The following is a 25,122-nucleotide window of genomic DNA, read 5'->3' as shown; positions in this document are numbered from 1 at the left end:
GAAGATCACGTAAATCTTAGACGATCTATCTCGGTTCAATATGACCATGAAACAGTAACTAACATATACCAAACACCTCTGTAGGCTATCCATTAACATAATGATTATATCAGCGGTAAATTGATGAACATCAAAGATTAAACTAGATCGATTTCATGTAGTTGATGGGAATTATCTCTTGGCAGGACTAACAGGGGAAGTTGAGGGGAGAGTGGGGGTGACGTGCATTGAGGGGCACAGGGGCATTAGGAGGGCTGGAGGGGCATTGGAGCATTTGGTTCTCTTTTTGCGTGCTTCACAAAGGTCCCTTAGTCAGCTATACTATCCTATCAGCTCCAAGGATCTGCATCCAGGGCAAGTCCAGGGGTCCTTCTTAGGTAGGTACATAGTAGTCAAATAGGAATTAAGGGGGGTTATTTACCGGCGACAGGTACGTCCACGTACGTAATGGAGGGTGAATGGTAGGACATAATTTTGGTATCCTGACCTTATTTGACACATTTACCACATTTATCTGTAAAACTTCTTTAGCTTTTCCCCTTGTTAAATAAGAAATAAGTTCAAATTTCTTCTCCCCTCGAAAAGAAAAGAAATTTCTACTAGGGAGCTTCAGTCAACTACCTCTTTACTTTCTACCTCGTCAATTGGACTTGGACTTTCAACGGTCAAAGCCAATCCTGACTAGAATAAGCCGATATTAAAATACTTAATCCATCATCAGATCATCTACCCCTCCGTAGCTACCAATCATGGCGAGTAAAGAGATGTATGAGGCCACATCGACTCTTACCTACGTGTAATAACTGCAATGTGCTAATGAACTATTACAAGTGATGTCGACGTTCTAGTCATCGGCGCAGGTCCTACTGGTTTAGGTGCTGCGAAGCGTCTGCAGCAAACCGTAAAGTCACTTATACCACCATATCGCACAAACTCGTCCTAACGGGTTAGTTACAGAATCAGGTATCGTGGCTGATTGTTGATTCCAATGAGACCCCGGGTGGTCTCGCATCTACGGACGTAACCCCCGAGGGATTCGTGAGTGCTTGTTGTTTCCGCTGTAGATTGATAGACCGCTCATGAAGTGACCTCCTATGTAGTTGTTCGATGTCGGTGGCCACGTTATCTTCTCGCATTATAAGTACTTCGACGACTGCATCGATGAGGCTCTACCTAAAGAGTCTGATTGGTATACCCACCAGGTCAGTGCCCAGACTCATTGACCCTTATTTCTCCCAAGACATGATGAGTTACCCATCCTTTATCCACTTAAAGATAAACCAACCACACACCAAACCAAGGCTCGCCAAGTAGATCAGTTTCTAAGTATTGAGCGTGAGTTATAGAGAGTCAGTTATGTCCGCTTCCGAGGCGGTTGGGTACCATACCCATTCCAGAACAATATCGCCGTCTTAGATAAGGAAGAGAAAGTAAGATGCCTAGAAGATCTTATCGATGCTGCCCTCGAATCCCGTGTTCGGTCCCCCTCCGACAAGCCCAAGAACTTCGATGAGTGGAATATTAGGAACGTAGGGAATCGTCTAAACGAGATCTTTAGTAAGTAGCAGCATGTGGTTGTTCCACGCGTTTTAGTCTACGCTGGAAAATCTTATTCTAGTTACCCAATGCCGTCAGGCCAAGGTGTGGTTCTAAATTACAAAGCTCTCACCACCCGATATTTGATGAAGGGTTACTGACTTTGGATATTTAAGTGCGTCCATACAACTTCAGAGTTTGGGCTGTGCCAACCACTAAGGTATACATATGTATATGCTAGTAAACATTAGGTTCCCTACTAATTGTGCTTGTCTTCTTTACTTAGATGAACGCAACATGGGTTGGAGAACGTGTCGCGGCTCCTAATGTGAAGCTACTCACCCGCAATGTCGTTCTCAACAAGGTAGCTGGAAATTGGGGCCCGAATGCTACATTCCGCTTCCCAGCCAACGGCGGCACAGGCGGTATTTGGATTGCAGTAGCAAAGACCCTCGACGAAAAGAACACACGATTCGGTGCTCACGTCACTGTGACAAAAGTAGATGCTGACGCAAAAAAGGTTCACTTGAAAGATGGTTAGCTCATTACCCTGCTCAGGATTGTATTAGAAACAAGTAGCTAATACCTTAAGGACCACAGGAACGGTAGTCAAGTACAGCTCGCTCATCTCTACCATGGCTGTTGATCATCTTGCCGAGTCTTTGGGCGATGTAAAACTCCAGCAGACTCTGAAGCCGCTCTTCTACTCGTCTACTAATGTAATTGGCGTTGGCATCCGCGGAGAACGTCCTTCACGCATTGGTGACAAATGCTGGGTGCGTCTTGTGTAACCTCATTCTCCCTAGAGATTCATAGCAACTAACAAGGAGGCATCGAAATAGTTGTATTTCGTTGAGGATAATTGCCCTTTCTACCGCGCTACCATTTTCTCCAATTACTCACCCTTCAACCAGCCGGACAAGGATGTTAAGCTTCCAACCAAACAACTCGCCAACGGGAAGAAGCCTACATCGTCAGATGCACAGCCGGGGCCTTACTGGTCTATCATGCTTGAAGTCTCCGAGTCTTCGTATAAGCCTGTCAAACACGAGACGTTACTCGAGGATTCCATTCAGGGGCTCATTAACACTAACCTATTAGAGCCGGAAGACGAGATTGTTAGTACGTACGTGCGTCGCTTTGACCACGGATACCCCACCCCCAGCATAGAGCGCAACGGCGTCTTAGCAGAAGCTCTGCCGTACCTTCAAAGAAAGGATATTCTTTCTAGAGGTCGTTTTGGTGCTTGGAAGTATGAAGTTGGTAACCAAGATCACAGGTAAGTCCACCGGTATGCCCCAAGTTCATTATCGCATACTAATTTTTCAAACCAGTTTCATGCAAGGTGTTGAAGCAGTTGACCACATTCTCTCGGGAGGTGTCGAACTGACTTTAAATAACCCCGACTTCGTCAACTCCCGTGCTAACACGGAGCGTCGACTTACCAGCCGAAAGTAGGGGTTGGCTAGTTGAGGCACTTACATAATGCATGGCAAGAAGGTAGTCTGGGAAAAGAGGCAACCCCTAAAACAGTGCGATAAAGGAGACGCCTTTGGTTCGATTCGATCCTATTTTCCTATCTAGATATATCTAGACTAGACCTCTAGAAGACCGGCATCCTCTATATCGCCTAATCTATCACTGGCGACTAGATGAGTACATTTCCAAGACCTGTCCAAAGATCGTCCGAAATAGAAAATAAACCATTTCTAACTAGTATTATATTCTCGTATGTTGATACTGTCGTATGTTCAGGCGAAGAAAAGCCGAAGCCTGTTAGCAAGCACATAGCCCCAGTGAGAACGATCTACAGTTCGTAGCCGAGTACACGACATAATCTAATTTAGTGTTGGAAAGCCATTACTATTGCTGAATCCAGCGGACTCGTGCGTTCGTGCGATCATAGTTGAAGCATCAACCCGCAACCGAATTCTCTGCTAATAATCCGGCACGTACGTATGCGTGCTATAGGCTATAGCATCACGGGCACTTGCAGAGAACTAGCACTTTAGAGAAGAATATTGACGTAACTCGGAAGTCCAGAAGCTACCCAACATATTACGTGAGTCATACGATTTTGTATTGATATTGAGAGTATGGTAGTGCTGGATCTGTAGGTATAAGACAATGTCATTGAGTTTGTAAGAATGCGCACCTTTCTGACCTCGACAAAATCAGGAGACAGTCATTAGATGATACACTCGCACTCCTTGATAGCCTTACGCAGTTCACTTGAAACTCGGAGATTTTCGTCATTCGGTACAAGAGAATTGTGAGTCTTGATAATTGTTATTACGTTAACAATCATCCCATCTGACCCTGCTGAGGCTGTTTGTTAGGTACTTAAGGCTAATGTTACCTCAAATTTGTGGATATTCATGTAAGTCACCGTATACAACTTTAACATCTCTAACATCTTTCTGTCACCCATTTCAAATGCACAACTATAAATGCATGTTAGTTACCTGCAAAATAGAATATCGCTTTTGAATTATATTAGTACATTCCCAAAATCCCAACTGTCCACCACCGCTATCAACTTAGCAAACTATCCGGAAGAGTCGGGAACATGCCACTTAAGATCATCATCTGCGGTAGCGGCATCGGAGGGCTTTCAGCTGCCGGATACCTTCGCGCCAAGCATCATGTCACGGTCCTCGAGCGCGGCACGCTCGACTTCACAGTAAACGACTATGGAATGTCAATTGTCTCCAATGCCTTCAATCTCCTGCAAAAGGCTGGTATCAATCCAGGGAATCTTGACATGGTCGTCATGACCCATGTCTGGACGAGAACCCCTAATAATGAAGAGCTGAAGACTACCCACTTCGACACGAGGGCGAGATTTGGAGGAGCCCCCTCTGTCTTGGTTAAGCGAGCCAAGCTGCAAGGAGAATTGATGCGATTCGCTACTAGTACTGAGTTTGCCGGCGCGCCAGCTAAAGTTATTCAGAATGCGAAGGTAACTAAAGTCGATACCGCCGCCGGGAAAGTATGGACCGAAGATGGAAGACTCTTCGAGGGTGATTTGATTATCGGTGCCGACGGAATCCACTCGGTCGTTCGCGGCGCTATCCTCGGAGATGAAGACATCTCAGCATCCGTCAAAACTTACAATACTCTAGCATTTATGACACAGCTATCTGTCGAAGATATCCGGTCAAATCCTAACTTTGCTTACCTGTCTGACCCCGCAACCCAGGCTGGCCTCGCCAACGCGCATGCGAGCTCAGGTCCTCAAGTGAACAAGCACATCCTCGCTTACCATACCTCGCTGAATTCCTTACAAGTCCTAGGCTACAGCTCCGAGAAGGAGTTTTCCGAGCAGTTCGACTCCGCAAAGACAGCCATCATCAAAGACGTCCCCGCATCCAGGGTAATCGAGGAATTCGCGACGGAGTTCGGCGAAGGATTCATCAATCTCTTCCGACATAATAAGATTGACGCGTGGAGGATCCGCGACGTAGCCGCCATGGACAGCTGGTTCTCCGGCAAGGCGTTGCTGATTGGAGACGCCGCACACGCGGTAACTCCCCTCGCCGGACAAGGATCCAATATGACCATCGAAGACGCAGAAGCTTTAGGTTACCTTCTTCGGGACGTGGACTCGCCCGATGCAATTCCAGATATCTTGCAGAGATTCATGTCGTTGCGCAAGGATCGTGTCGATTTCGTTAGACGCCGTTCACATGAGATAGGAGGCATACGGGAGGAAGGAGACGAAGACAGAAAGCCAATTACCCCGGAGGAATTTGCGCGGAAGATTTATACTTATCAGGGGGTTGAGCAAGCGTTGAGCGGACCGAAGCACCCGGGTATGGGGTAGAAAATATAAACGGGCGCAATCACCGGGGGTTGGACCTCCAAGTCTATCGTCCATTGTAAGAGGTATTTTAAGATGCTTGTTAAAGAATAAGGCTACCTCCCATTTCAACATGCTTTCCTGTATCGTGAAGCCGAAACATGGTAGACTACCAGAACAAACAGTACCTATAGTCTTGACTCATATGCCCATTCAAATACATCGAGAACGATATGGATTCAATCGTGGAATGTTTACTTTCTTCCAAAGCACTATTGCTTCCTGTAAAATTGTGTGCATTCATTCACTGTCTGCTTTCACGCGCAGCACGTCCCCAGTATCCATTATGTTTTGCATCGAAAGGGGGTATGTCATCCGAGGTTTGCTGAAGTGTTACGGTCGATTGGTGAATAGGGGTTAAAGGGGTGAGTTGATCTGTATCCCCCCGAGTAGAGGCCGGGGGATGCAAATGTTTCGAATGCTTATCGTAGTATTTATTGCCGGAATAATATATCAGGGGAGCTTCCCGAGGACGTCTAGACTCTTCTAGTAAAATAATCGTTCCAATTATATCAGACTTTTGTCGCCCAGACTGAAATTCAGAACGCCGCCTACTCTTATCGGACATGGCAAGCCAGAATGAACGTAGGCCCGGTACGCAGCCGACGATAGCAGTGCCGAATATCTCCGTATATCTATTGGCGTTTCAGGATTAATACAACCTATAGCCATAATGAAGGTAGTTTTGCGGGCTTACGATGTGATCGCGATATTTCCGTAGTTCCATAAGGGATCATTGCCGTATCGTACAATGATTCTATACGCCAGCCCGGTAACGCTAGTAGCAACCACGCTTATATGATGTTAGCAGATATACTGGAATTAGCATGGAGATAGCATGGAAATAGTCTTACAGAAAACCAATAAGGAACACGATTATCAAATTCCTCTTTTTGTCTCGGTCGATAGTAAGCCTAGAAGTGATGCGGATTGGTATTATAACCACAGTAATGTCGAATATTACAGCAAATACACCTAAAGTGATGGTCTGAGGTCCGGCAGATGTGGCACACATAGCGACGAAGGTAGCATTCCAGTGCTCGTTAGGAATGAGCTTGCAAGCAACCAGCATAGATATGAGAGGGGCAATGGAGAAAATAACGACAGCTCCTATGAGAACATAGGACGTGCGTCGAAGCCATTTTAGAGAACCAAATACCCGGATGAAAAATGCCGGAATGGAAAGTTTCACGAAGGCGTGGGCGATCATATTCAGGATCTCGCCGACAAAATGAAGCTAAAGAATATTAGCCGAGATATTTAAGTACCTATAATAAGGATTCTTGTTTGATCTCACTTCGAAGAGTCGAAAGGTAATGGTGCTGACGGGTACGTCCCATGTGTGTTTAAACAGCCCAGCCTTCGCTTGAACTGCATTTAACCGGTCAGACTATTGCTAATAAAAGGATATGGTAACGACAAGAGACATACACTTATATAGCACAACCCAGTAGGCGATCCCAAAGGCTTCTCCCAGAACACATAAGCCTTGACAGGATTATTTCGATGTTAGCAGCGTCCTATAATCTAATTATTTGGCAAGCCAAGGTCTTAAGCCACTCACAGTCATCAAGGTGCAGCTTTCTGCTATGTTTAAGTGACATTCCCAGACGTATAATGATTAGAATCGTGCTAATCGGTATAAACGCGAATCCTGTCGCTAGGACTACCCACTGAAGTGTAGCCCCCCCTTCAAAGTTAGGAGGGCCCCCATTTGGGTTGCCGGCGAGGGGGATACTTGACGAATTTAATCCTGGCAAAGTCTGAAGAAGACTCATCGCGCCGAAATGTTCACATAGCCGGTTAGTTAAGATATTAACCTCGAAAATTCTGGAGACAGGTAATATGGTTATGTATAGGAAGGAAGAAGAAGATATTTTCCTACAGACGCGATGAGGGGAAACTCATCTACGACAACCTCCCACAAGGGTCTGTATAAACGAAACAGACTAGGAGCGCAGATGTAGAGGTGTGATAACACCACTGGGGCTTAAAATAGACATGCAGGTCGTGCTGGTGTTGGTGAGTATTCAGCTACTACAAGTTGTTAGGGCTTCTTATCTCCGAGCTGTTGAATCCTCACCTCTTTAGGAAATATTCCTCGAGTACGACATGGCGTTGCGCTGCGATTCTGCGGCGAAGAATGAAACTCTACCTTAGGTAGTTTAAAATGTAGGATTCTATTGGACCAAAGCTCCCGAGGCAGCGATCTTATTATGTAGGAAGTTTTAAGTAGTTGACGTTAGGATTTCTTTCTTTCACCAGATATGTAGCCCTAGAACAGAGCGGGTGACGGAGTATACCGGGCTGACAAAACGCATCTCTTTCATAACCCCACGGGCGTAGATGCTGGGCATCGGAATGTGCGCCGAAGGACGTAAGGGATTGACAATTCATAGAACCATTAAGCTTCTTGCTTAAACGCGTATATTGGAGAAATTTATGAATCGAAGAGAAATGTCCTCCAGATTGACCCCCTATTCAGCTAACCAGAATCCAGCAATCCAGTCTAAAACCATCACACTAACAGCCATGACCCTATCAAGAAGACGACACCACATCCTGAAACCAATCAAGAATCACCTGCCCGCTCAGTACAGCCGCGCCCAACGAGCAATGCTCCCCCGCCCCATCCACCGACTCAAACACATGGTACGTAGCGATATCTCCCAGCTTGTCCGCAAGTAGCTTCGCCTGCCCCTTAAAGAACATATCGTTCTGCGCGTCGGCGACGAATACAGGGGCGGTAATATTCTGCACAACCCCATCTAGCGTATACTTATCAACCTTGCTCGCCCAAGCGAACGGGCTCGTCTCCTTGAACGCCCAGAGACCCTGCTCGATGCCCCAGCGCACGGACGTCGGCACGCCGGTCGGCTGCGCCAGCAGCGCCAAGATATTAGCGTCGAAAGCGCTTGCGTTGCCGGCGCGGAACAGCGCTTCCATCTCGGGCCCGAACTGGTCCAAGATAGCCTGCGCGAAGGAGTACAGGCCGTCGAAGGCGATGACGGCGGCGAGACGGTGCTCGAAGGCTGCGGCGCGGGGGGCTAGGTAGCCGCCGAAAGAAAGGCCCAACAGACCGATTTTCTTGCCGTCGACGTCGCTACGCGAAATCGCGTAGTCGACTATGGGCGATACGACCTCCTCCCATTCCGGAATGAAGCCCATGTTCTGCTGGCGGCGCACGGTAGGCTGTCCGGGGCCCTCGAACGTGATCACGTTGATGCCGCGCTGGAGGGCCGCTTCGCCCATCACGTGGTACATTTCCTCCTGCGAGCCGTCGTAGCCGTTGCACATGAGAATCGTCGGGCGGGGGCCCGGCTGGCCGCTGCCGAAGAATGTAGCCGGGATCTGGAAACCCTTGCCTTGCAGCGTGATGCGCTCGCCGGGGATTGGTAGTAGTGAAATTGCCTTGTCGAAAGCCGCGAGCTGTTTGGTCCAGAGTGTGTTGATTCGGGAGTCGTTCCAGTTGCCATGGAGGAAGAAGTCGGCTGAGCGGTAGTAGGTCGCTTCTCGGAAAAGTGCGTTGCTCGCCGAAACGGGGTACCGACTGGAGTCGATTGCGCTCGCTTGGTTGTGAACCCGATCGGCAAGGCTGTGGAAGGCATTATAGTAGCTTTCGAAATCTCCCGCTATAATGTGGTCTGCGGCAACCAAGACTTCGCCTACATCTGAGCCCTGGTAAGGTGCAAGAGCTAAAGCTCGGAGAATCTCGAAGTGGAAGTCCCCATCAGAACTCAGCTGAAGCATAGAACCCGGATCTGAGTCGTTGCTCCGTTTGACTGGTTGAGACATTTGAACATTCTTTCCCACGTGCGGAAGCCCCTAATGTTCATATGTCAGTTTCAAGAAGATGGCTTCTAGGTTCCGTTGGGGGTTGTTTATGCACTTACAAGGACAAAACTTGAGCAAGTGAGGAAGAACAACGGTATACTTATGGATTTCATGGCGAAAACTCGTGTAAGTAACTGTTGAATAGAAGACTTAATAAATTTCCTTGTCCGTAGTAGTCGGAAGTAGTTGTTGGTTTCGAGAACTTGTTGTCTACATAGGACAAGCTCATTGCAATATATACTACATTTTGATTTTTGGGATCGTTATAAATTATTCAGCTTCAACTACAATCTTCCGATACTCGTCATGGCTGGAGGCGCAGGCATATGCTGCCCATGGAACGAATATTCAGATTCTTTGGTAGATCTAAGTATTGACGACGAGATGTTAGCGATGTGAGCGAAAGCGAGAACGAGGACGAGAGCGATGCGCTAAAATTGCTTGGCGATGGTCCCACGTAATGCTGCACCATTACATGACCCCAGGTTAAAGGATTGAATCTGCAAGCTTAAATTAATGAGGATGCCCATGAACACTAAAATTCCTTGTTTTCTATAGCTTTCAGTGGCCAGGCGAGTAGGCCCTGCCATACGTCAGGCAGTACGCCAGCGATTGCGCGGAGCTCATCAGCTCCTATATTGGCAACCCACCAGATGTTCTCAAACCTCGTTAGCAGCGCGAAGTAGTGAGCGAGTATGACCAGAGACCTTGGTGATCCTTCCTGAACTAGTTCGACGAATCGTCGTCCTACTAGCATAGGAAACATAATTAACATTCTTAAGACGGTACATGACAACCCTTGCCCGTCTATTAGGTCAAGGATAGTACACATGTAAGTAAGTATACGCTGATAGGTAACTTGGATTTCTTCATCCCATGGCTCTATAGCTCGAATCTCCTCGGGGCGGTCCATCAGATGTTGCCATCTTTGGTAATCCCCTACACCTGATAGTTTTCCGTCATTGTGTATACCGCGAGTATCCTTAATTAATTGGAAGACTGGCGACTGAGGATCCGGACCCGTTCGCTTTACTACCTCGACGAATGTTGATGTAGAGGCCTGTATTAAAGCGAGCCATTGCCATGGCGGCGTGTAAGGTTGATAACTTCGACCTTCGAGCTGGAGGAGTGCGACGGCCCTTATCAAACATGATGTTAAGCAGACCGCATCTGCCGTTTGTTTGGTAACATTTGAGAGCTCTCTATTATGTTCCCGAACGGCCATGGAAAAGTACGTATTAGCAGCGTTTTCAGCGCCGCCCACAATTTCTTCGCTTCTACCAAGCTTTGCTAAGTGCAGGGCTGAGACGGTGTACATGGAATATAATAAGCCATCGGACTCTAGGGCGAATTTCGGAACCACCCGAGAGAATAAACCTCTAGTGTGGTGGTCAATCGCAAGTGTTTCTCCTGTTTCAACAACATATTGATGCATCAACCTCGTCTCTATCATTCGCCGCGTTCGACTTTCCGGTGGGTCGCTTTCTTCAAGCCTGTAGGTAGGTAACTGAGCTAGGGTCGGCTTCCCAGAGGCTGCTTTTACGGATGCATCGCGATCATAGATGCAAGGCAAGCCGTGCCGCTTGCAGTTATGACAGGTCGGCTTTTCCTCGTTGCACTGAAGAAAACACCAAAAAGTCTTATTAGTTGGGTTTGCAGTTGAGGCGATCAGCTTACTACCACCTTTACTCTTCTAGCTCGGCAACGCTGACAACCTACAGATAGTGAGACTGAGAATGTACATAAAAATGGGTTCAAGCTACATACCGAACATGGATTTCTTGTGCCCGAGTTTTGGTGCTTTGTGGGGAAGCGAAAGACTGGAGCCGGACGCCATGATTGAATCTCTACTGTCGTAAATCTAAACCAAGTATCGTGATGGAGTAGAGTAAGAAGGCTAACAAGGACGCGAGAACGAGCGCGATCTTTAACCGAGAACGACTTCGCTTCGATAGGTATCATTCGCTAGAGCTGAGCGGTCGGGGGTCCCTGGAAGGAAGATCGTATGGGTTGGGGTGGCTCAGCTAGGTCCACCAGCATAACCATCCATTATTAGTACCTTGGTAATAATCTATTCGACTTTTGACTTCGGGAATAATGTCCAATCCCTTGAATCTAAAACCCGTAACCGTTAGCTTAATTCATCCGCGAATAATATGACATTCGGGTTCAACCAATCGCGTTTCGGCGCTTTTAAGTTGAAAAGAAGACATCGAGCTTAAAGCTGAAATAATATCAATTTTGGTGTTGCATTCTGTTCTGGTCCACAATGACGATACAAAAGACTTTCAACGGCGCGTGTCCATCATTAACAAGACAATTTCGTAGCAGCTTTCTCACTCATAATTATTAGTACAGGTTGATGGATTAAAAGATTGAAGAAAAACGAGAAAAACGAAATACATTCATGCCAAACGAATCTGTATCGTGCTTCTTGCAAGGTAGCGAGCAATAGCTTCTATCCACAAAGCAAAGCAAACATTCCATAGTCTCGGCATAGACAACGCATTAGTCATGCATGACTGTAACTATTAATAGACCATCCCTTTACCTTCATTCAAACTCAACAATTCGTCGTGACAATTATCAAGCTTGGTTGGCAATCTATTGGAAAGAGACCGTCTTGCCAAATGTCATGAAACAGTGTAAAAATGAAAACACGGATGCGTATAGACCATCAGGAAGTATCGAATCAATCCCTACGTCGGATGCTGTTTGACATCGAGAATTCGATCGAGGGCAGCGCCCGATTAAGTTGGCGAACTTCTTTAGATAGCAATTCACCAGATATCCCCTGTGGGCTTAGGTGGGTGATTTCGCAGGTTCTCCGCTAAATCGGATGTCCAAATATGCTGAGAGACAGAGTCTGATGGTGTCGGTGAGCCTTTGACTACAACAGTATCTTTCCACTTCCTAAAGGAAGTATTCTTCTCTTCACTTCCCGGACCCCAGCCGAAGACTGAATCGGACCTCTGACTATTCCTACGGCGACGACGCCGAGGAGGGGTACGAATGCCGCCCTGGCTCTCGAGTTGGGTAACACCTTTGCTGTTCTGTGTTGGCTGATTTGCTCTAGTAGAATCTCCTCCGCTACGACGCGGCTCTCGGCGTCGGGAAGCATAGCCTGAGTTGTCCGGTTGATAGCCGCCCCAATGGTTATAGTCGGTGGCTTTACCTTGCTTCGGAGCCTCCGTATTGTTCTTAGTAAGCTGCTGAACAAAATCCTCGACGATATCATTGTCGGATTGAGCCCCAGAATTTCCAGAGACGCGGAGTTGCTCCTCAGCGGCCTCGATGGCTTGCAATTCCTTGGTGCCTTGCAACTTTTCGAGAGGAATAGGCTCTCGCCATTCGTGGGGTAACATCCTACGCTGTGGGGCTCGCAAGTTAGTTCATATTGTGACACTTAACAAAGGAAGAGAAAGATAAACGTACATTTGACCTCCCGTATTCCCCGTTGCGGACAAGAAGTCCGGAGTCGTCAGTCGTGACGAAAAGAGGAGATGCCGCTGAACCGGATACTGTCTTGGTGGGGACGTGGTTAAGGTCGACAGGTTTAAGAGAAGTGTGTTTAGGGTTCTCCAACTCCGTATGCTGAATACCGCGAGTCACTGTGTCGTCTGCAAATTTTGGGAGAGTCCGATTAATCGCAGTATCGAAGATTCCGTCAGATACCAGTCTTGCACTACTGGTTGCTGACGATGAGGAACCATGCTGGTAGAAGCTATTACCATCCTGGTGGATGGAGTCCTTCAAGCTGTAATTCTTCTTGGTTCTGACAATTCGACTCATAGAAGAAGAACCACGACTGGAAGAAGACCCACGAATAAGACAGGTAGCTCCATCATGGCCAGATTTAGGATTAGTGGAAATTTTAGTATCCATGGGCTTTAAAGCGTGATGGGTTGGAGTCGGCTGCTTCTCCTGGGTACCGGTAACCTCGCTCTGGAGGAGATAGACCAAGTTCTGAAGAACATCTCGATGAAGACCGGTAATAGCCGGATTAGATTCAAGAGACGTGAGGATCTTGAAAAGTTAGGATATATCGAGACTGATGTGCCTTGCGAAGCGATGTAAATACTTACGACTTCCAAAGCTTGCGCTGCTAGCTTATTTCCATCGGCATGCTCAGCATGCTTCTGAAAGTAGCTAGAAAGCATACCTTTCTCCAAATCTCCAAGTTGGACAGCGCTCAACAGAACATCAACAAACTTGAGAGCGAGGGAAGCCATCTTGGCGGTCTGTAAAATATATCAGCGATTAGTTCTTCGTAATTGACTGTAGAGATATGAGAATGGAAAGATTGAATCGCGAAGTATAGGCAGGGTGGGCATCCATGGATGATATGTACCTTTGGCAGGTAAATGTGTTAGGATGTAGTTGAGGGAAGAGGTAACAACAGTGGTTGTATTTACAGACCTGTCTAAGTTCGGTGCTTAGGTACCTAAAGACCTATAGGTATGAGGCAACGATGACTAAGAAAGATGCCACTGGGGAGGTGCGTGTTGACAATCCAAAGAGGTAGGAACAATCAATGTAAATGTCAAGATGCAATACAACGGGGTGGTTGAAGGTTAATCCTGAGACAAGGTTGTGAAACAAATAATACAACGCAGGTGGAAGGAGAAAGCTGGTTGTTGGGGATATTGAAGATGCTAAACTGGTGATGTTAGATTGCCATTTAGCATAAAAATTATCTTGTGCAGTCAAAAAATGTACTTCCATATAGGCAGGTAGGTTACATGCACACAAATGTGATTGGGTCGAGAAATGATTAGGGAGGATGCCCCGGGGTATGCGGTCCGGAGGTAAGTAGCCCGGAAAGCCCCGGAAAGCAAAATTACCGGTCCTACCCTGTACCGAATGCTAACTACATAGTACATGTAAGAACACAACTTGAGGTCGCCACCTGCAAGCCTTAGGTACCTAACGCAAGTACATAATGCTTGAATTCATATAAATCAATCCATAGGTATTGTACACTACATGCTGATTCTTAGTATATATCTCAACATGCACCTAGGTACATAGGTTAAGGTAAAATTGCCTGGAATAAGAGAACAATGGATAAGTCAATTGAGTACCTCCCTGAAAAGCAATCTTCAACGAAGATATTTCGGCAACCAATTACCCAAAGAAAATCCAGTTATGTCTGCGCTTTTCCAATATTTGTTGTACAAGTTCATCTGGTCCCTGGCTGTAGCTTATTGAGGCACCCGAACACCACCATCATAGAGCAGTGTCTGATTGATATTACAATTAAGCTATCATTTGGGAGGATGATCAGAGTTCACGTACTGCTACTGCATGAGGGCCCTATTTCGAGAAGGATTTGATTCCACCTGCATGTGGGCCTTTCCAGACCATTCCACCCTTTTGTCAGGGTTAGGGGTAGATCTACTAGGATTGAGCATATAAGAGGAGCGCAGAACCCTCGAAAGAGCCTTCGAAAGAGGATAAAGATCCATGTGTTAATAGTTCAGTTCGACTATCCTGATATTTACACTATGTATGACATCAATCAAAGGTACTGTTCTGACACATGATTGGATACCAAGTCAACTATAAACCAAATTGGGTAATTAGGACTATTGTCAACTATCTAAGACTAGTCCGCGAAGATATGTCTGAATAAATGATGAAAACACACAACATTGGTTACCTATTTGCTAGTCTTCATTATCTAAGCCTAGGTACCTAGATATATCCAGGCCGAATAAGACGTTTATCCTACATAGAAAGCTTGTATAACACAAAGCATACCACCAGGTTTTTTCTCGTTTTACCACATTCGCCTTGGGTCTCTAATATATGATTTTGTACCCTTGTTTCCCCCTTCTACCGCTTGATCTCTGGACCACTAAGACAACCAGGATAAAGATCTCATATTAGTTGTATTTAGACGTTCAATCTTATTTAGCCGCATAGGTTTTCGTACTCCAACAGAATTATATTTCTACTTCTTACCGACATTATCAGAGTCCATGAAGTAGAGTAGCTTCGTGCCACATATGCTTCCTTGATCTTGTTTGTGAGAAAGGGGTAAATATGGGGAAGGTCACTTTTATCTATTTAGATATGATACTTCATGTGTAGTGATTAATGTACCTATAGGAGCTAGACTTTCCGATTTTCTTTAAGATTCTAGAAATATTACCTACACATTGAATATAAGGATTGGACGGTCTCTTATTTAAATGGAGATCCTGGTTATCATATAAAATGCCTAGGTAGCTTACCTAATAAGGTCTACTCATCGTGCCCTGGTCTCCAGTTAGTTAAGCCAGAGTCGTATTAACTTGTATCATGGAGAATATTAGCACACGAGCTTAAACTAAACCCCCTACCAAAAAGAAGATCGTTCAGACCAAATATAGAAGAGGGCGTAGCTAACGATAAAGGAAATATCGACATGAAATTTATTCTTATAGAAGCACCAGGAATAATTGAGACACAAATTGATTTTAATTCTTGACCAACTGAAGGTCATATAACTCCGATACGCCGCGCAATGCACAAAGGATATCGTTCCGAACCTAAAAAGCAATCCGTCTCTTTCGTCCCGTGTACTTGGATGTAGCCTTGACAACCTTTCCTTTTCGTTCCATCTGTTCCTTCTTCTTGATGATCCATGCTTTGCTCCCCTTTTTGATCTCGCCCTTACCATTGCGACTACCGTGTCTTGAATCTAACACATCAACGCCCTCCATACCCTTGATTACCCCAGTGATGTCGCCTCCATTCCCGTCAAGGTTGCCACCACCTACTGTGAGTACCAGGTAGACCTTTACATTCTTGGTCTCCGGATCATCTTCTAATAAACCGGCACCGAAGCCAGCCCTTACGGCCGCGCTCGTGATCATCTTTTTCTGCTCGTCATTCTTCGGGTAGAATTGACACACAGCTCGCCCACCTCTCTTCAAGCTTGCGTATAGACCATTGAAGAATCTCGACAAGCGCCCCGCAGGCGACACGTCGCTGCTTTCGGCATTACATAGCCATTGTATCGCACTGATACTGATAGCTGCGTCGAACGTGCCGGCTCGGAAGGGAACTCCTTGCCCAATATCGGCTAGTAACAGATCGCCTTCCACATCCCGCTGTAGCGCGACGTCCAACATAGAAGCTGACACATCCATGCCCACCCATACGTGTGGGCCGCCTTCTTCGGGGGGTATTGAGGAGAGGATCTCGCCCGATAGACCGCTTCCACAGCCGACATCGAGGATGAAAGAGGGCGAGGATAGATCGAGGAGCTCAAGAGCTCGATGTGTCATAGATGCCTGGATGTTCTGTATTCGGGAAGACGTTGTGTATTTGCGTGCTTCGGAATCATTGTAGTGGACGTCGGCGGACCTTGATAATCGGGTCAGAGTGACGATATGTTTGGTGGGGGAGGGGCTGTTTTACGTACAGTGTGTCCTCTGGCCGCGACATGTTGGTCTCGGTTTACTGTAATAATCGATCACAAAGAAGTATCATATGTATAGAAGCATTAAAGCTTAACAATTGGGTTGTGTTGGTTCAGAGTTCGGTATCGCGCTGTTTTGTACCTATAGGAGCAGGATATTGACAATGAGTCGCATTTTGCCAATTGCTTGTGATGCGCCGACGTCGAACTTTTCTGTGGGGCAGACTCGATTCTTATCGTTATCTTTTATCTTTTATCAGGCGAGATATCGTTATGTATGCAGGAGATGGCTTTATGCAGGGATGGGTAAGTCCATGTACCTTAGGAGGTACCTAGGTACCTAAGGTAAATATGGAAAATCGAATCGCCGTTTCCGTTGTCAAAGAAGGCCACGCTTTCAATTCTTCAGCTCAAGCTTTGGTCGCGTCGGTTCGCCCGGGCCAATCCCATAAAGGCCAAGATACAGCCTTTCTCAATGTCATCATGTTTGTCCTTACCTAAGAGGTTGTAACCAACTTCCTTTCCCTCTTTACCGGATAGTTATACTATGATATTCTCATAGTTGCTACTACGAACAATGTGGATTCTACCTCTCGTTGGGTATCTCGGCTCCATCGTGGGCTTCTGCTTTCTGACGCTGGCCATAGGTATGCTCTTGGCATCATATTCTTCATCACAAAGCTATATCCTAGTCTAGCTTCCCAATATATGTTATCTGATTTTTAACATAAAACTTTTCTCTATAGCTTCCGGCCTCTACTACCTCTCTGAACTAGTCGAGGAACATACCGTCATCGCGAAACGACTTCTAACTAAACTCATCTACTCTATCATCGGACTTCAGCTCATACTCTGGCTTATCGATGGATTCCCTTTGGGCCTGACCCTAATGGGGATTGTATCGCATGTTATATACCTCGGAAACATGCGACGCTTCCCATTCGTCAAGTTGACGGACCCTTTGTTCGTCGCCTCGTGTGGTATGTTAATACCGTTGTCGTTTCTTTCGAGATTAGGTCTGTTATGTCCAGGGGTTACTAACTATGCGGCAGTGCTGGTACTGGTCAATCATTACTTTTGGTTCCAACATTTCTCTGAGGCGCAGCAACGGTCATACTCGCGCCTATCGTCTATGTACGACCAGCCGGATGTACCAAGTTTCACCGAGATCGCCTCGTACTTTGGCTTGTGCGTATGGCTTATCCCGTTCGCCTTATTTGTTAGTCTGTCCGCCAGCGATAACGTTTTGCCCACAATCGGTACCGAACAACCCTCGCGCGACGTTGACGGGAAAAGTAAGCGGCAGGGCATGGTAAAAGTTATTGTTGATAACGTGCTATCGGCCATCGGAGAAGTTACCCGTTTAGCAGGATGGAAGAAGCCAGAGGACCGCTTCTAAGACCACAGTAGGGTTAAGAATCAAGTAGGTAATAATGTGTACGTAAATTCTTGATTCGTCGAACAAGCAGTAATGGTAAGTGATCTATCAGTACCCGTCCCTATCCATTGGAAGCTAACGATATCAAAGCATCTCCAACGGCAAATATGCATGCATCCAGTGTAGGCATCTCTACCTTCTCCAATTGAAGGTATAGACGTGTCCGGTCCGACTTGTTTTGAGACAGTATGCTTTAAGTCCCGAGGGATATCGATCAACTGGTAAGTTAACGCTTATTTCTTAAAGAATATGAGAAAAATATTTTCATGATGACATCTCCAATTTATTATGCTAGATTGTATTTGAGTCGCTCGACTTTGATGTGAACGATTGGGTTTACCTGAACAAAATATTTTTTTTTATCATATTTCTGAAACATCGCTATTCTTTTGCATTTGGTTGCTAACTTGAATTTCAGGTGTATTAGGTCTTGTGATATAAGTAAATGATCCAAGTCGAGGATCAGTCAGTGCGCCGTTACTATTTGTAACATACATGAGGACATCGTTGATGTGAGGTTATTGGGTATGACAGCAGACGATCGTTGTCTACGCTCCATATTCCTCAGCCCATAGGCTACAACATTGAACTCTTCGCCGAATAAGGAGTACATAGGTATTCAAGTACATCGATAAAGCTAATGCCTAATGCCAACAAAGGTGATGGTATTACCCACAGACGCGACCGTATTCACGATACTAAACATTTCAAGGGGAGTATCGTTTATAGACATATCTAATATTACTATAAGCTGTGGAAATTCAACAGTATTAGGGGAAATGTGATAAAAAGTCTCTAATGCAGGTGAATGTTTCCATCGAAAGGCTGGCCTATGAGAAGGGTATTTATTCGTTTGCCTATTGTAACCTCAATCTACCGCTCGCGTTAGCCACCATGCACCTTGCTTACTTTGGTCTACTCTATGTACCCAGAGCAGATCTATCTCCCTATTTCTCCTTGGCCTAAACCTAACGGACGGGTTACACAGGTTGAGGCTGAGCAAGATGGAAGAAATCCCCATCAATATTCTTCATATTTCGAATCTGCTATATGTGTGTAATACAACAGATCTGAGTTGGGTTACTTTTTGCGAACAAATCGAGCAAATGGCGCTTGACAGCAAGGATTGATCGGCACTGCTCAGCCATTGGCTCTCTACATTTTTACCAAGAGCGGCAAGTAAAATGATGGGTAATTGGGCTGATTCGCAAAGAATCCTGGTCTGTTCTGCATCATAGCGGGATCCCCCAGGTTCCCACGAGTTGTTGCTCCCAGTCCCAGTAAAAAGAATCCTGCTGCCTGGGATTTCAGAATACGAAGTCACCTAACCGCGACTTGCCCATGCCAGGATATACTCCTGAATATTACAAAATCAGAGCAAAGCGATGTCAACTCCATATATTCACGCTCTCTTATTCGCTCCGCGCCAGAATGTGTCAAATAATAGGAGTAATTGGCTTCTCGAATGCGTAAAAGAATATCATGTTGTTGGCAGGGAGTTCAACGAGGCTCATTCGACTATTCGGTATGTAACACCGTAGTGTGTAATCTTTGATCTGTAACTCCAAATGCTGCCGCAGAAATGCTGTGTAATGATAAACAAGAAAATGGTATACTGCCGTGGGTGGCTTGGCCAATGCCAATTTTAATTCGGAACTGGGCCGTATCATATATGATTTATATCTGCCCCCGATTTGAATACTCAATAATAATCGACAATTTGGCTGGTTTTTATAGTAGCGTTAACCTACTCGATGACACGTATGGCATAAATTCTGTTATCAGTTATCGTCGGCTCTGTAAAGATGAATCTACAATCGCTAGGGCGCCAGACGTGGGCGTTGACGAGGAAGAACCTCCTCATCACCATTCTTCGAAAGTGGCGCTCGACTTTCTTCCGATCTCTCCTCCTGCCGGTAGTTGTTCTGGTCCTCTTACTTGAAGTTCAGAATTTCTCCAAGGATACTAATAGATATGGAATCGCCAACCCTCGTTCGGTCAGCAGCCTTGCCGATAGCATGGCGAGTAATTCGAAATCGCTTGTCTTAGTTCAAGAGCCTGGCCTTGGGTCTGACTTTCAGCCTGTTCTTGAGAAGATTACAGACCCCCTAGATTCGAATAGACTTGTTCATCTGGATGACTCTAACAAGATCGACGCCACTTGCCCGGTGGATTATCATGGGAACTCACCATGCCATGCGGTAGTGATCTTCAAGGACTCGCCTCTCAGCGGACATGTTAACGCAACATGGAACTATACCATCAGAACAGACCCCAGCCTCAGCTACTGGTCTTTCAACGTCTTCGACGCGAACAGCGCTGTCGATAAGGTCTACCTACCTTTACAGCTAGCAATCGAAAACGCGATGCTTAACTTAACTGAAAGTCCGGACTTCATGCCATATACTTATCAAACACAAGAGGAAGTAGATGAGCAGTCGAGAAGGGGCTTTCTCATTTTGGCGCTGTATCTTTTGTCCTTCGTCTACTACATCACCTTTATCCCAGTTGGCCATCACGTTGCGGGTATGATAGCGTCCGAGAGGGAATCAGGGATGTCAGACCTAATCGACGCAATGGGTGGAGTAGTTGCTTGGCCGAGGGTTCTGAGCTATGTTTTCACATTTGATATCCTATACCTTCCTCTGTGGATCATCATGGGAGCCTGTAAGTGACCTTGTCATCAACTTTGAATGCTCTCTAACGTTCGTTAGTATACTGGGCTCTCTTTTTCCCTAGCCAAAATGCGGCTGTTACGATATTCTGGCAGATATTCACGGGATGGGCAATTACAAGTGCGTCTGTGTTTGGGGCTGCATTTTTCAAGAGATCTGCTTTTGCTAGTCTTTGGGTTTCGTTGATTCCTTGGCTACTAGCTATCTGCTCTGCCTTCTCAGAAAACCCAGCAAGCTCTGCTCCTCTTAGAAAGGTCGCTGCGTTGTCTTTCTTCTTTCCTAGCGTGAACTACATCTACTTCTTCAACTTCATTGCTAAGGCCGAAATTGCTGGGATCCGCCTCAACATGCAGCAACCAATACCAGACTCGAGCTTAGACATGGGACCGGTTACCGGTCAAGGGCACGGGGTCAATTGGGTCAGTCTCGTCGGCCCTTATTTCCTCTGGATTATTTTGGTTGTCCAAATCATTGGTTACGCGTTGTTAGCCGTTCTGGTTGAGACGTTTCTACACGGGAACAATCGCCGTCGTCGAACGTTTCATGACACTCCAGAAGCAGTCAATTCCCATGTCTCCATCGAGACTATCGACTTGGAGAAACAGTATCGGCCGTCGTGGTTCAAGAAATTGTTCTGCTGTGCCCGCACTCCGAAAACGAAAGCCGTGGATGGGTTGAATCTTGTCAGTCAGAAACGCCAAATCCTTTGCCTGTTGGGTCCTAATGGTTCTGGGAAAACATCAACTCTCGACATGCTAGCTGGGTTTCAAGTGCCTACCGGGGGTCAAGTAAACATCAATGCTTCGCCATCGCAATTGGGTAAGTTGCATTATACAATTGGAACTAGGATCCTTTACTAATTTATACAGGTATTTGTCCACAGCGTAATGTGTTGTGGGACAACCTGACTGTCTACGAACATCTGGTCATCTGGAATGCTCTCAAAGGCAATACCGAAGATCCAACGGCCCTCGAAAAGCTGATCGAAAAATGTGACCTTGCGCTCAAGAAGAACAACTTCGCAAGGAACTTGAGCGGCGGTATGAAGAGAAAACTCCAACTGGCTTGTATGCTCGTCGGCGGCTCCTCCGTTTGTCTAATGGACGAAGTTACTTCCGGTCTTGACCCCCTATCTCGTCGCGCCATTTGGAATGTGGTTCTTAGCGAGAGATCCCAGAGAACTATGGTGCTGACTACACATTTCCTTGACGAATGTGAGGTCTTATCAGACCATATAGTGATAATCACACTGGGGAAACTTAAGTGCCAAGGAACACCGACTGAGCTAAAGAACCAATACGGCAGAGGCTATCGTGTTCACATCCCAAGGACCGAAGATATATCGAGCATATCATACCCGGTGACACAACAACATGATAGGTACATTTGCAGAACGCCAGACTCGACGTCCGCTGCAGGACTCCTAGCCTCCCTAAAGAACTCAAGTGATTCGGAGTTATATATCACCGGACCTACCATCGAAGATGTGTTCCTAAAAGTCTCCGAGGAGCCGCACACACTTATCGGTGAGACACCAGAGGAGATTTCAATCGCAGACTCTCAGCCAAGCAGGATGAAAAGCCCACACGTCGAACCACCTCTGTGGGTTACCTACTCGCAGCAATTCTGGGCTCTCTTCCTAAAGAGGATCCAGGTCCTGCGCTCAAACTGGTGGGCCTACCTCTTCGCCCTCGCTATTCCTATCATCGCAACTTATGCCATCGGGACATTTCTCGAGGACTACGAGATTCCTGACTGCAATCGCCTAATGTCATTTTCACCATATGATAACCGTATGAGTTACACATATACAAGTTCCTTAGCACTCGGGCCTCCATCTGTAAACAGTACAGTCGAGGATATAATTAATTCCACGATCAGGTATAGCTACAGAGGATATAGTGGCGGGCCCTACCTCGTAGATAGCCGGAACGACCTCGAGGACTTCGTTCGTACTAACACCGTGAATATCTTGTATGGTGGCGCGGCATGGATGGGTAATAACACCAAGCCACTTGTCGCCTACTCTGCGACGTCTGGATCTTCGGGCGCTTCTGGCCTATTGAACCTCGTTAACCAGGTCCGCAGCGGGGGGCGCGTAGCAGGTTACCTGTCTACTCTTCGCTCATATCACCAGGCCGAAGGAGGGCAGAGCATGTTCTACGTCACCATATTCTGTCTGCTTCAGGCGCTGTACCCAGCTTTCTTCTCTCTTTACCCGACCTACGAGCGCAGATCTCAAGTTCGAGGACTTCAGTATTCGAATGGTGTCCTGCCGTTCCCTTTACTATTTTCGTATTGGATGTTCGATTTCGTGTTTGTTCTAGGAATCACCGCAGTCTGTACCGCCTTGATCGCTCCTAGCGCTCCATGGTTCGGTATAGGTTACATCTGGTTTATACAAGTGCTTTACGGGCTTGCAGCTATCCTTTTCGCGTACCTGATTTCTCTCATGTCCCGCTCGCAGCCAGCGGCGTTTGCTTACTCGATCTTATTCATGGCTATCATGTATGCTATCTCGATCGTTGCACTGTTGGTAAGGTGTCCCTTTTTAATCCTAATGTCGAAGTTGGATTTGCGCTAACCCTAGATCAAGATTATCCAAATGACAGACGGTGCCAACCAGATGGCCAACGACGGAACAGCCTACGGACTCGGTCTTATCTTTCCTATCCAGAACCTTATGCGAGGCATGGCTGTGAGTTTGAACATGTATATCGTCCGTTGCCGAGGTCAGGACATGGTCACAGACCCGGGATCCTTCTACGCTTTTGGCGGGCCCATCATGCTACTTATCCTCCAAATTGTTGGCCTCTTTAGCTTGCTCTTATGGCTTGAAGGCGGTAGCTTCGCGTGGATCTCGAAGCCTAAGCCCCTACCACCAGTCATCGACGACGCGGAGAAGAGCGGTTCCTCGTCAGGACGGCCGGATGTTGACGCCGATACAGCTCGTGTGGCCGCATCGGAGATGGATCTCCTCCGTGCGCTTCACGTATCCAAGAAGTTTGGACCTAACGTTGCGGTTGACGACGTGTCGCTCGGTCTCCAGGAGGGCGAGATCCTTGCTTTACTGGGACCCAATGGTGCTGGAAAGACTACTATGATTAACATGATCCGCGGTGACCTAACACCAAGTAGTGGTCGGATCTACCTCGAGGGTGTTGACGTGCTCAGGAACAAGCGACTAGCTCAGAAGCACCTTGGTGGTATGGTACCCCTATTCCATTACCCCTATCTTTCTACCAGTACTAATAATATGAATATTATAGTCTGTCCTCAATTCGACGCCCTAGATCTCCTCACAGTCCGCGAACACCTAACATTCTACGCGCGATGCAAAGGCGTCGAAGATATCAAGGGTGCCGTATCATACGTGATGGCCCGCGTGGGAATCACAGCACACGCAAGCAAGATGGCGGCCAAGCTCTCAGGCGGCAACAAGCGCAAATTAAGCCTTGCCATCGCATTACTCGGCGACCCACCAGTACTTCTCCTCGACGAGCCCAGCTCGGCCATGGACGCGGCGTCGAAGCGCGTGCTATGGCGCACGCTAGCCGCCGTGGCACCCGGTCGCTCCGTCTTATTAACAACACACTCGATGGAAGAGGCTGATGCTCTCGCCACGCGTGCGGCAATTATAGCGCGTCGTGTCCTTGCCGTTGGTACAACGGAAGCGCTGCGTAAGACGCACAGTAACGAGTACCACGTACACCTGATCCTGCGCAGCGCCCCGCTGTCGACGGCGGAGGAGATGCGTGGCGTAGAGGAGTGGGTGCGCCGCACGTTTGGGAACGCACTGCGCTTTGAGGGAGAGAGCCTCGGCGGACAGGTTAGGTTCGTGGTCCCGGCTGATAGCAGGGTTCCTGAGTCGGCGAGTGCATCGCCCGCCGGCGATGCAATTACGCCTACAGAGGGGCGGCACGCTACGCGCAGCTTTACAAGATACCTGATCGAGACGTTGGAGGCGCGCAAGGAGGAACTCGGTATTGACTGTTATTCTATCTCCGCTGCGACGATGGAGTCGGTGTTTATGAAGGTGGTTAAGGAGAGCGATGCTGCTGAGGATGAAGGACGACAGCAAAAGCGCTGGTGGCGGTGGTAGGAATCAGGGGTTAGTTGTTAATAGGCGACGGCATGAAGGAAATTCGAGGAGTGGGATATAGGATGCAATAGCATATTTCTTTATTATCTGCTTTGTAAATACCCTATGCGTAATGGAGGACATACAAATGTCTAAGATGTTGAGACGTGATCGATACAACTATTAAATCTTCACTTTTCGAGGAAAGAGAATCCATACGACTTAGGAGATACTTTGGTTTATCGAGACATTCAACAAGGTTGTAGTTGAAGCCTGAGTAAACCT

At 46.9% G+C, this 25,122-nt stretch overlaps 9 protein-coding genes across 9 annotated transcripts; 4 read left to right on the top strand and 5 right to left on the bottom strand.

The window, feature by feature from the left end:
- Positions 1-426: 426 nt before the first annotated feature.
- Positions 427-3,520, top strand: F4817DRAFT_343494 (FAD/NAD(P)-binding domain-containing protein). The gene is made up of 10 exons (XM_049304035.1): positions 427-766; positions 832-901; positions 958-1,038; positions 1,101-1,202; positions 1,347-1,557; positions 1,713-1,756; positions 1,823-2,072; positions 2,137-2,312; positions 2,379-2,815; positions 2,871-3,520. Exons 1-10 carry the CDS (start codon positions 750-752, stop codon positions 2,992-2,994), a joined length of 1,512 nt encoding a protein of 503 aa, XP_049157223.1. The 5' UTR covers positions 427-749; the 3' UTR covers positions 2,995-3,520.
- Positions 3,521-3,974: 454 nt separating this feature from the next.
- Positions 3,975-5,502, top strand: F4817DRAFT_174406 (FAD/NAD(P)-binding domain-containing protein). The gene has a single exon (XM_049298251.1). It carries the CDS (start codon positions 4,106-4,108, stop codon positions 5,360-5,362), a length of 1,257 nt encoding a protein of 418 aa, XP_049157222.1. The 5' UTR covers positions 3,975-4,105; the 3' UTR covers positions 5,363-5,502.
- Positions 5,503-7,773, bottom strand: F4817DRAFT_174405 (uncharacterized protein). The gene is made up of 7 exons (XM_049298250.1): positions 7,482-7,773; positions 6,963-7,435; positions 6,830-6,886; positions 6,696-6,769; positions 6,253-6,635; positions 6,096-6,191; positions 5,503-6,033 (listed from the first exon to the last, which is right to left on the bottom strand). The coding sequence occupies exons 2-7, from the start codon at positions 7,174-7,176 to the stop codon at positions 5,643-5,645; spliced, it is 1,215 nt and encodes a 404-aa protein (XP_049157221.1). The 5' UTR covers positions 7,177-7,435; positions 7,482-7,773; the 3' UTR covers positions 5,503-5,642.
- On the bottom strand, positions 7,750-9,313 carry F4817DRAFT_343490 (2,6-dihydropseudooxynicotine hydrolase). Its single transcript, XM_049304034.1, has one exon. It carries the CDS (start codon positions 9,191-9,193, stop codon positions 7,940-7,942), a length of 1,254 nt encoding a protein of 417 aa, XP_049157220.1. The 5' UTR covers positions 9,194-9,313; the 3' UTR covers positions 7,750-7,939.
- Positions 9,282-11,069, bottom strand: F4817DRAFT_366632 (uncharacterized protein; the record flags this gene model as incomplete). Its single annotated transcript, XM_049307006.1, has 3 exons — positions 9,282-10,850; positions 10,910-10,947; positions 11,000-11,069. 3 exons carry the CDS (start codon positions 11,067-11,069, stop codon positions 9,768-9,770), a joined length of 1,191 nt encoding a protein of 396 aa, XP_049157219.1. The 3' UTR covers positions 9,282-9,767.
- A 943-nt stretch (positions 11,070-12,012) lies between these two features.
- Positions 12,013-13,464, bottom strand: F4817DRAFT_317761 (uncharacterized protein; the record flags this gene model as incomplete). Its single annotated transcript, XM_049300843.1, has 3 exons — positions 12,013-12,603; positions 12,668-13,258; positions 13,318-13,464. The coding sequence occupies 3 exons, from the start codon at positions 13,462-13,464 to the stop codon at positions 12,013-12,015; spliced, it is 1,329 nt and encodes a 442-aa protein (XP_049157218.1).
- Positions 13,465-15,520: 2,056 nt separating this feature from the next.
- Positions 15,521-16,877, bottom strand: F4817DRAFT_343474 (S-adenosyl-L-methionine-dependent methyltransferase). Its single transcript, XM_049304033.1, has 2 exons — positions 16,647-16,877; positions 15,521-16,588 (listed from the first exon to the last, which is right to left on the bottom strand). Exons 1-2 carry the CDS (start codon positions 16,667-16,669, stop codon positions 15,769-15,771), a joined length of 843 nt encoding a protein of 280 aa, XP_049157217.1. The 5' UTR covers positions 16,670-16,877; the 3' UTR covers positions 15,521-15,768.
- A 343-nt stretch (positions 16,878-17,220) lies between these two features.
- On the top strand, positions 17,221-18,042 carry F4817DRAFT_360004 (transmembrane adaptor Erv26; the record flags this gene model as incomplete). The annotated part of the gene is made up of 3 exons (XM_049306222.1): positions 17,221-17,290; positions 17,390-17,623; positions 17,696-18,042. 3 exons carry the CDS (start codon positions 17,221-17,223, stop codon positions 18,040-18,042), a joined length of 651 nt encoding a protein of 216 aa, XP_049157216.1.
- A 1,768-nt stretch (positions 18,043-19,810) lies between these two features.
- Positions 19,811-24,910, top strand: F4817DRAFT_174283 (P-loop containing nucleoside triphosphate hydrolase protein). The gene is made up of 5 exons (XM_049298249.1): positions 19,811-20,748; positions 20,796-21,575; positions 21,626-23,292; positions 23,353-23,962; positions 24,026-24,910. The coding sequence occupies exons 1-5, from the start codon at positions 19,887-19,889 to the stop codon at positions 24,856-24,858; spliced, it is 4,752 nt and encodes a 1,583-aa protein (XP_049157215.1). The 5' UTR covers positions 19,811-19,886; the 3' UTR covers positions 24,859-24,910.
- Positions 24,911-25,122: the final 212 nt, after the last annotated feature.

This window comes from Daldinia loculata, assembly GCF_022478755.1.
Source record: "Daldinia loculata strain CBS 113971 unplaced genomic scaffold F4817scaffold_39, whole genome shotgun sequence".
In the NCBI taxonomy this organism is placed as follows: domain Eukaryota; kingdom Fungi; phylum Ascomycota; class Sordariomycetes; order Xylariales; family Hypoxylaceae; genus Daldinia; species Daldinia loculata.
This window is presented reverse-complemented; position numbering and strand designations above follow the sequence as displayed.

Bases quoted from the DNA above. Each gene is read 5' to 3' on its own strand.
- F4817DRAFT_174405 (XM_049298250.1), bottom strand. From the start codon at position 7,176: ATGAGTCTTCTTCAGACTTTGCCAGGATTAAATTCGTCAAGTATCCCC. The intron at 6,887-6,962 runs GTGAGTGGCTTA...AATCCTGTCAAG, and splicing joins AAAGCTGCACCTTGATGACT to GCTTATGTGTTCTGGGAGAA. The intron at 6,192-6,252 runs GTAAGACTATTT...ACATCATATAAG, and splicing joins GTGTTCCTTATTGGTTTTCT to CGTGGTTGCTACTAGCGTTA.
- F4817DRAFT_343474 (XM_049304033.1), bottom strand. From the start codon at position 16,669: ATGTCGCGGCCAGAGGACACACT. The intron at 16,589-16,646 runs GTACGTAAAACA...CCGATTATCAAG, and splicing joins TCGCGGCCAGAGGACACACT to GTCCGCCGACGTCCACTACA.
- F4817DRAFT_174406 (XM_049298251.1), top strand. From the start codon at position 4,106: ATGCCACTTAAGATCATCATCTGCGGTAGCGGCATCGGAGGGCTTTCA.
- F4817DRAFT_343494 (XM_049304035.1), top strand. The intron at 902-957 runs GTAAAGTCACTT...GGTTAGTTACAG, and splicing joins CGAAGCGTCTGCAGCAAACC to AATCAGGTATCGTGGCTGAT. The intron at 1,757-1,822 runs GTATACATATGT...TTCTTTACTTAG, and splicing joins GGGCTGTGCCAACCACTAAG to ATGAACGCAACATGGGTTGG.
- F4817DRAFT_174283 (XM_049298249.1), top strand. From the start codon at position 19,887: ATGAATCTACAATCGCTAGGGCGCCAGACGTGGGCGTTGACGAGGAAG. The intron at 23,293-23,352 runs GTAAGGTGTCCC...CCCTAGATCAAG, and splicing joins TCTCGATCGTTGCACTGTTG to ATTATCCAAATGACAGACGG. The intron at 23,963-24,025 runs GTATGGTACCCC...TGAATATTATAG, and splicing joins AGCTCAGAAGCACCTTGGTG to TCTGTCCTCAATTCGACGCC.
- F4817DRAFT_343490 (XM_049304034.1), bottom strand. From the start codon at position 9,193: ATGTCTCAACCAGTCAAACGGAGCAACGACTCAGATCCGGGTTCTATG.